The following is a 10,049-nucleotide window of genomic DNA, read 5'->3' as shown; positions in this document are numbered from 1 at the left end:
TTTCCTTTATCTATAGGAAGATGAAAAATTAGAAAGGGGTTCTTGGACATTAGAGGAGGGAAATTAATGAACAGGGTTAGAGGAACCATTCAAACTTAAACTTGTCAAATTCCCTGGATGGGGAAAGAGTGTTTGTATGAGTTTTCACTTCCATTCTCTACTGAGCTGTAGATTATGTAATATTTCATTACATCAGCCTTACACTCAATACGTGTCCTCAATTTTTGCATTATTTTGCAATAAAAGAATTGCTTGGAAGTTCTCAGTACTTACTTTCTCAATACTTATTTCCAGATTATTTGGGATAACCCTTCTAGGTGCAACCAAGGATTTTATTAAGAAATAGTATCTGTGGCTCAAATCTTGTAAACCATTTGCATTTCCATGCCATTAATAAGAGCATGGGATTGAGATGCTGTTTTTGTTGGTTTCTTTATTCTCTTAACTGAAGCTACTTTCTATTCATAAAAACTTGCATCTGTTTTTTTCTTGTCTTTGAGTTTTGGTTCCTATTCGCACTGGTTCCTATATGTACTCTTTCCTTAGGAGGAAAACGACCTCACAAATTTGAAGAGATATGATCATATTTTATATGCTTATTCGATAAAGACCCTTTCCTTTTTTTTTATAATGAAATAATGAAATGGACAAAACCACTATAAGATAAAACCCTCTGGAAACACTGCAAGAATATTACAAATAAAAGAGTTTCTATTGTTAAGCCTTCTCAGCACATGATCATATTGGTCAATTTGAACTTCATTGGTCGCATACTGTGACATTGCTGTGAGCTTATACTTTTTGTTCGAAAAAAAAAATTATGTTTATTTTATTATCATTTTTATGAAATTTCACAGACTAACTGACTAATTCATTGTCTGAGTGAATGATATATCATTGCATTTATACGAGAGTTTTGATGTGCTTTGAATGGTTCTTCTGGTGATAAATTATCCTTCTGGGAATTATAAGCACTGACTGATTGATTGTACTATGAGCTATACAGGTTCTGTGCTTAGTTGATTTTTAGAGAATATTTAGAACTCTTTTTAATGAATTGAAAAAAGACATTATTCAATTAAGTGTTAGGATATTTGTTTGAATACTGAATTGTTATCAAATTCTATCAAACAAAATGTGTATTTAGTATTGAAGTTATTTTTAAAAACTATTTTTTCCAAGCAATTCATGATCATTTTGAATAAAGTTCACATTTTGTATTGCTGTCTCTATATCTACTTATTCAAACATATTCAAAATGGCTGTTTCAAATTTGGAAAAGGTGAGCTTCAAATACAAAAGTATTGAAAATAAATATTATGTTATTTTATCAAGTGATATTACGGATATAACAGCATTTTTGTCTCACAAAGTGTGACCTCTTTTCCACTTTTTCACTTTTTTGCTTTTTCCCCCTCTATTTTATGTACTAAATCTTAAAGAAAATCCTTTATCAGACAAGTTTTGGTGCTTTTTTATTCTTCCATCTTGTAAATTATTGAGAGGTTTCTTCTTCACTTTTAAGTCTCTTTCATTTTACAATGAAAAGAATATATTATATAGGGTCTGAAATTTATCATAAAGTCAACTTGATTTCTTCTGTTTATTTCCCCCTGTTTCAAATAAGAAAGTACAAATTTTTATTTGAATAATATTTTAACCTAGTATTGTCTATCTGCTTATTTCTCGATCTGTGAGTAGAATCATGTCTCAAACATTATGTTATAAAGTTTGATGAAAGCGAAAAATGTATCAGTTTACATTATGTCATCAAACTTCTGACTTAACACTCAGCACTTATTTTTCATAGATGGATAGTGACGCTTTCAGCATGAGAAGCATGGGTTTATTATTTTATATCTTCGAATTTTGTTGTTTTGTGCAGTGGTTTGGAAATCCTATTGAATCAAAACCTTAACTTTGATAATAAAGAAAAATCACCACAAGTATATTTTACTCAGACATCAGTAATATAAAAAATAGCCAATTAGAACTCCAATTCACACACAACAGTGGTAACAAATTCTTTTTATTGGATTGATTTTGCATCAATTATAGTTACATAATAGAACGATTATAGTTGAGGCTATTATTACATTTTGATATAATTGAACGATGCAGTGTATTCTATTTCAAGCCAATGCACCACAGTCCCTGAAATAGCATGGTCATACTAGTATTGGCATGCTCAGAGATTTTTACATAATAATATGTCTGGAAGTCAACTTGGCTTTTTACTTACCAAATTTATAGTTGACTTGAACCGGTGGGATGTTTATAGATTGTTACCTTGTACATAAAAGTGTAAAATGAGGGAAGAATTTCGTATGTATGTTATCACACTTAAAAAAGCTCTCAATCCTTGAAAACCACATTTGTAAAGATACTTTACAACAACACTTAAAAAGAATACTTTGACTTTAAGGATTGACATGACTATTTACGTTTGAGCTGTTTTTAGAAGCATTTTAGGTACTTGCTTTATCAACCTATCAACTTCTATCATCCTTAAAGCAAAGATGTTGTTTGGAACTATGGACGGATACTTATTTAATAGTAGTTTCAGATAGTGTCCACTTGTGCATTAATGTCAAATTGAAATTGTTTTATCTGTGATTAGTGTCAAGAACACTGTTGAACTAAAAAGATCATTAACCTTTTACTGTCAAATAATTCTTGTCTACTGTATTATGAAAAGCCCTACTACAAAATGTGGCTTCTTCATTCCTTAGATTTTCTCGTTTGCATTTGCATTGGCTTGGAATTGGGAGAGGGAAGTTAAATTGTCTGCATTTTGTTTGCTAATTTTCAACAAACGTATACGAAGGAAAATTGAAATTACTTGCCATGAAATTTTGTAAGGGTATCTGCACGTATATATATCAGGGTGAGATTTTGAAGTTAAAACAATAGGCCTATAGTTTAGAACAATAGAAAAATAAGAAAAACGCTCACCCTCAGGCAAGAAAAACACTATTTCGTATATTTACTGCTTACTCCTAAAGTTCGTCGACCCTATTTTCCTTGAACGGAAAGTTTGAAATTCTATGAATACGTAACTTCCATGTATTAAACACATCTTATACTTTTCCTTTCTACTTTTCGTTTCTACTGTTCGTCTAAGTCTCCAATTTTTTATTAATGTACTTAAAAATGTATTAGTATTTTCGAGGGAACTTATAATAATGTATTGCAGTAAGACAGACTATGCTAAATATAAACCATCATTTATGAAACACCACATCGTTCTTATTCCCTGTACTGGGAAGTGTAACTTTCATTGACGATGCTTATAATTGAATCTTTTTATTTGATGATGGATATTGGCCCACCAATTAAAGGAAATGAGATATGTAGAACAATAAAATGAAGGTTATTAAGCCGACTTCCATTAATGATCTTGTCAGCAGTCATTTACTTTTGATGCGTCATTATTCAGTTCAACTTGTTTGTCATATGTCAAGAGAATGAAAGGAAAAGTCTTGTATGTTGTTGTTTAAATCAAATTTCAGTTTTTTTATTTAATGATGATTTTTTGAATATGGTATTTTTGATATTTGTAAGTTTCAATAATTAACATGGTCATTGAAAGACTCCTTTGAACGTCTGTTAGTAAGACTTTGTACTTTTAACTTAGACTGACTGACACCATAAATTGAAATTCATTCATGTTTTAAAATCAGAAAATAGCATAAAAATAGCATCAAAACCTACCCAAGATTTTTGAGAGAAAAATACTTTTTATTGTTGTTGGAGATTCTTTGTCTGACCTTAAATTTTATGTCTCTCCGTTGGTTTAGATCGTGGAAGGCTTCTGGTTGTTTACATTCTTGTATATTTAATATCATCATTTTTAATGTAATTTTGTTTAGTCAGATAGTTTTACACTTTTCCTGTACACAATTCAAACTTTTTACCGTTATACACATTGTCATAAAATCAAGAACATGGAATTCATTCTTCTTTATTAGTCGATGTTTCACTCTCAAGATTTTTACCATTTGTCATAGAAACCATCATTGCAAATATTATAGTTAAACAGGTTTACCAGATGTGAATGGTTTGGATGTTGACAGACATACTTTAATTTATAGTTTCTATCATTGAATTATCGTAAACCTATATGCTATCGTTGCTTTCTATGTTTTCTTTCACGATGAAATATAAAACGTTTTCTGTTTTTTTTTTCGCATTTTATATAATGCTTATGATAAAGTCAAAAGTAAAATTATGTAAGCGTGGTATCATCTGAAAATCTGTTCGCATTTTTTTTTGATTTCGAAGCATTTCTAAGCATTTATAGAGTCTTCCGCGTCTTGGCACAGGGAATTTAAAAAGTAAATGTTGTTTACCTGGTTTGATACGTATTATTGACCAGTGAAGGGCTTTTGTTCTTGTGTGAAGCATTTTGGTATCATGTTTTTTGTTTACATTTATAAAATGTACGTATTTGGAACACTTCAAAACGAACTATTTTTAAACATGTTGTACTTTTGTAATCCTGATCTTGTGGATGAAGTAAAGAATGGTGATGGATAATATGTTTATCGTGTCAAAATCTGGTTTTAATGGTTTAACGGTTGAAAAGGTGTTGTTAAATTACGAGGATATGTTAGGCTTTCAATCAATGACTTGTTCTATCTTTTATAGGAGTTTCCGCTAGACTCATGCAAGGATCGTGATTTCTCATTGCAACAGTAATATACATTTTAGCCTATTTGGAACATCATGGGAACGTCCTAAAGCCTTAAATTTCTTTCTTCCTATCAAAGCTTTATTGGTGACATCTATCAAACACGGTTAGTTTCCGATCGGAAATATCATTATTTTGAAGCCTAAACTATGACTAACAATCCTGGAACGAATGATTGAATCTATGATATTTCAGTCGTATCATTGAGTCTGACATCAGATCTTATCCGAAAGATTATGACGTATTTATACTTTTAGAATGTTGACATTTTTTAACGTTTTGATGAAAAGAAAAAAAAAAGCCCAAAGCCGTTAATTGAATTTTCTGTACACAAGTAAGCACTGAATGGGAACATCTATAGACTTGCTAATGCTTTACGTGTATTTTTATGATGAATGGGAATTTGTCTTGAAGGGAATTTTCAAAAATTGAAGGAGAAAGTTTGTTTCGCTGGTTGAAGTTTCGAAAGATGGCCAAGGTCGTTAAGGACTCAGCATGGATAAAGGGGATTTTCTCGATATATCGTTTGAAAAATAGAAAGTTGCTTTTTCGTCGACTGGTGTTTAAAAAAGTATTTCCAACTTTTTGATAAAGAGGAACATTTTGACAATAAAAAGTAAAAATATAATGCACGATCATGTTGACAAAGACTTACTGTTTTGCTGTCAGTTGTTCTTTTTCTCGACGCTTTTTTAGAATTTTGATGGGTTTTAATGTGTTTTAAAGAAGAAGACCTGTTGTTGTTGTAAGTGGTTAAGTGATTATTAGTAGAGTGTCGTAGTTAACATTTTATCACTTTCAGTTAGGTTTTGGTTTCTCTTAATATATCCTCTATTTCAAGTCATGCCTGTCAAGCATTCAACACCGCTCCATCTTCTATCAATTATTCGATTTGCTTAAAATGAATAGAAAAGTATTTTGTGATCTATGATATATAAACCACAAAATCTAGCTATAACATTCATCAACAACCTATATATCCCATGGAATTATAATAATATCAATTCCAGAAATGGGGAATTCCATAATGTTAATAGCTTTCAGATGGCTGATGTTTTTAACGTTTTGTCAGTTGTTTTACTATCCAGATGTGTGTCTCCGATAGGATTTCAATAACAATATGCCTTTGTATCTGTCCGTCTGTCCGTCTGTCGGTCTGAGTGTGCTTCTTGCTTTGTTTTGTAGCTGTAATTATTAAAGGCTGTTTGTTATCAAAAACGGATATTTTCGAGAAAGAGTTGTTCTATCAATGTAATGAACTTTCTTTCCTTCCAGAGAAATTTCTTAATGATTGTTTATTTGTCATTCGGATAAATTACTTTCTAATTACACATGGTATCCTTCAAGCATATGCTTCCAAAAAATTACTGGATCCTGAGAACTATAGTCATTGTAATATATAAATGATGGTATCTCAGAAAGTTAAAATGAAAATTGTTTTCTCGATGGATAAAAATTTATAAAAATTTATTCCATTGTCGCTATTAATGATAGCCTTGGGTATATGTATCTATTTTTGATGATTACATTGTTTTTATATGTACATGCACAATTTTATGACTTAATTGTTTCCTTTTCTCTTTTAATACTTGTTTTATACTCCCATGTGATTTTATGATTTTTTTCAATTTTTTAGAAATAACTGAACATTTTGCTTGTAGCTTACCTTTTAACTGATGATGGACGTGAATGTTCGAAATATATTTTGTGATTTTACCTTATGAACCATTGCAGTTCAAACATTTATCTGATAAAAATTTAAGTTAAAAAATAATTTATATTTTGAATGATTGACCCTACATACTGGTCTATATGAACCTTAATACTGTTACGATACTACTTCTTTACAAATTAGAAATTTCCAAACAAAGTTTCACAAAACATTTTTTGTCACCGATACTCGGCTCTGTTTTGTCGTGGTCTCGGGCCATTTTTGCGGTGTGATTCTGGTGAGGAAAAAAGTCCCAGATAGTTCAAAGTGTGAAATATGAATTACTTTTGTTTAATTCCTAATGCTGCTAATAACATTTCAACGTTTAGGTATTGCATGACAACTGTTGTTCTCGAAAGAATGTTAATCACTTCCTGGTAGTACGCGAAATATTCATTCGAAAGTGAAAAAGTAAAACATGTTCACCACAAATTATAGTACTTATTCTTGAAAATGATCAAATATTTTGACGTCAATCCTGTCTAGAACCATAGTATAAGAAAGCCGCGGCTGGAATGATAACATCTGGACTTCTGTTGTTCTATCTCTGTCGTATTTGATGACTATTTTTTTATCAAGAGATCAGTAAAGTAGCATCTTTAATGGTAAATTTTATTGGTTTGTCGTTAATACTTACTTCTCAGTGTGTTTTAGACATTAATGATATACCCTTGATAATACTACACTTGCATTATAAAATCATTGTAAAGGAAAGATCAACAATAAGAAATTTAAACAAGCACAAAATGGCTGGGCTGAAAGAACTCAAAAATAAACAAAGTGCCTCGAATGCCTTCACAATATTTCAGTGAAATCTTTTTAGAAATCAATGAAAAAGTACATCTAGATAATACTGTGAAAGTTTCAAGCCAGCACCTTCAAAATTTATCATTCAAACTGACAAGAAAGTTGTTATCTTGAATATAGTTCTTATAATTTCAATTTTGGCGAAAAACTATTTTTTCCACAAAATACCCCTAAAATATGTCCAAATTAGTTCAAGTGTTCTATTGGGTACAGATTCAAAGATATCTAGCAATAAAAAAACTTTTTGTGAAGGAAAATAAGAGAAAAAAATCAAAAACTATCTACCAATAATAAACTGAGCATCTTGATGTTCTTATAAAGCTCGGAGACAGAGATAGAACAGCAATTAACTGAGAAGACAATGTGGTACATATTCCAGCCGCGGCTTTCTTATACTATGCTAGAACCCAGTTTTAGTTTTCACTTGACATGTGTCGACGAGTAAGTGAATTTTGCGACCAATCGGAAGCGACCTGAAATCTACCCGAGGGTAGGGGAGGGCGCCACTCTTCCTCCCTGGATTGCTCCTACTTGCTCCTCCTTGCTCCTCCTTGATCGTTCTTTTTAATACCTTTTTGGTATCTTTGGTATGCCTTGGTCGGGGATTGAACACACGACCTTGTGCACCGTAGACGAATTCTCAACCATTACATTAAGGTTCGCTACGGATTGTGGTAAACTTGACAAGATGTTAATTTTATCTTTTCTTTTTTATTGCAGAAAAAAATCAAATAATTCAAAAAATAAATATTCTGATTTGATTTAGCATGTTAATGGTTTATTAGGTAAGCTAACTATTTCAGCAATTACAATACTAGCATTGGTTTTTGACGACTATTTTTATCTTAGAATGTCCGTAAATATCTTATTTATTAGCTGAATATAAATTCAGCTGTCCGAATTTATCTTTGTTTTCATAGGGAGAGAGTGGTTAATTCCATCATGCGAAATATCAGTTAGGGAAAATATTTTGAAAATTTTCTCTGTATCCAGAAATAGAAACCATTTTGTACTCTACACAAAGCCCACGCTACTCTTACTATTTATATCGCTTTGTTTTTCTTTTACTCTTGGTATATCTAGTTTTTTGTAAAATAATTTGCTGGCCTTAAAATGATATTTTTCTCTCGCTGTTAACGTGTTATTTACATTTTAATATTTTAGGAGGATTAGTGTGAAGCAAAAATGCAAATTCTATTTTATATGTAAGTAATTGCTAAATTTCAACCACCAAGCAATTGCCAAATTCTACCTGCTCAAGTTTTTTCCGCGACTTTCTTTATTAGAACCTATTACACTGTTCATTAATTTGACAATTTTTATCAATTTTTCACTATAGTTAAAAGAAATTTGTGTGAAGTTGATAGGGAGAAGAAAGTGTAAAGATCATTACAGTGAAAGAAATTTCAGGATTTTTCTCTCTATAAGATCTGTCCAAACTGGGGAAATTTTACTGATTTATAATATTATATTTCTTTTCCACCTCTAGCATCATCATTGTCGTTTTGATAGTGAAGGTCTTGTTCTGGACCATCTACGTCTGCATAAGAAGGAGGCGATTGCAACGACAACGTGACAGTTCTAGCGTAAGTTCGTTATAATTTCAACAAAGAGGAAGATTTTGATAATTGTTCTCTATGGGTCTTTGATAAAAACATCCATGGCAACTATTTTTTGAAAATGATATTTCTCCCAGGACATTCTTATTACCACCGCTGTTTATTAATTTTCAAGGAAAAATTTTCCAAATTTTGATTTTGGTCTTATTTTTTTATATTTTTCTCTTTCTTTTACAGAGCTCAGCAGTCGAAACATGTTACGAAGAAGTTCCTGCCGTGCCTCAACCGGCGTACGTTTTTAGTGGACTATCACCGGACGATTTAAGACATGCCGTATTAATAGAATCACTACCCGGTTATCAGCATGATGATCCTTATAAAACAGACTGCCCGCCCCCTACGTATGATCAAAGTTTTCATGCGGAAAGAGACAGTAATGGGCAAGGGGCGTCGAGCAGTCGGCAAGGGGCGTTAGATGAACTAGTAGATACAATTGAGACGACGGACACCGCCCATCTAATGGATAATCAAGAGGATGATGATTATATTTGTTTACAGCAAATGTCTTGAATTACGCCCTTATCGATAAAAACCGCCCGTCCGTCCACCCTTGATGAGTTATAAACCGCCCGTTAGAAAGTAAGAAGGGCGTCGCTATTGAAAGACGTCTCTCCGATGAGACAAATATCATGATGGTTGGTCGTTTTATCTAGATAGAATTTGGATGAAGGTTGTTTCGATTTTATTCAATAGATCCTCAAACATATTTTAACTTAAGGCTCTGATAAGTATCGTCATTTTTCAAGCCATTCTACGGTCTTACTCACTTTCTTGTTCAATATAATCGTACTAAAAGGAAGTTTTTAGGAGATGAAAATATCAAAGATGGTACTTTGAAGTTTTCTTGCGGGGATCTTGCCCTAAAACCTTTAATATTTCCCTTTTCGAAGAAAAAGAGGTGATATTCCAAATTTAATATTGTTGTAAATAACATTTATAATGAGAAACAGAGGTGTAGAAAATTTTATTTTTTTTTATTTTAAATAATTTTTTGTTTCTTTTTCAACACTTGTTGCCAGTACCAAAATGTTTCAGTAATTTGCAACTTCTGAGGAGGACACCTGCTCCCACGCAGGAATATCTTTATCCCGTGGAAAAAAACTAAATTATTTTTTGAACACGGAGAACTCTAAAATTTGGGTTAACTTGAAGTAATCATTTTTTGCCTGACTATTCTTGCAGGTATTCAGAAATTTGCAAAAATACTTCACATGCGAAC

The 10,049-nt window shown here is 31.8% G+C and overlaps 1 protein-coding gene across 1 annotated transcript; it reads left to right on the top strand.

Annotated features, from left to right (window-relative positions):
* The first annotated feature begins 7,901 nt into the window (after window positions 1-7,901).
* On the top strand, window positions 7,902-9,485 carry LOC136798467 (uncharacterized). The gene is made up of 4 exons (XM_067055081.1): window positions 7,902-7,996; window positions 8,376-8,416; window positions 8,701-8,797; window positions 9,008-9,485. The coding sequence occupies exons 2-4, from the start codon at window positions 8,397-8,399 to the stop codon at window positions 9,338-9,340; spliced, it is 450 nt and encodes a 149-aa protein (XP_066911182.1). The 5' UTR covers window positions 7,902-7,996; window positions 8,376-8,396; the 3' UTR covers window positions 9,341-9,485.
* Window positions 9,486-10,049: the final 564 nt, after the last annotated feature.

Source organism: Clytia hemisphaerica, unplaced genomic scaffold (genome assembly GCF_902728285.1).
Source record: "Clytia hemisphaerica strain Z4C2 unplaced genomic scaffold, Clytia hemisphaerica genome assembly, whole genome shotgun sequence".
NCBI lineage: Eukaryota > Metazoa > Cnidaria > Hydrozoa > Leptothecata > Clytiidae > Clytia > Clytia hemisphaerica.
The sequence above is the reverse complement of the archived record's forward strand: the minus strand, read 5'-3'. Positions and strand labels throughout refer to the sequence as shown.

Excerpts from the sequence above, each read along its gene's own strand:
- LOC136798467 (XM_067055081.1), top strand. The coding sequence starts at position 8,397 with ATGCAAATTCTATTTTATAT. Across the intron at positions 8,417-8,700 it reads ATGCAAATTCTATTTTATAT|CATCATCATTGTCGTTTTGA; the intron begins GTAAGTAATTGC and ends TTCCACCTCTAG. Across the intron at positions 8,798-9,007 it reads GACAACGTGACAGTTCTAGC|AGCTCAGCAGTCGAAACATG; the intron begins GTAAGTTCGTTA and ends TTTCTTTTACAG.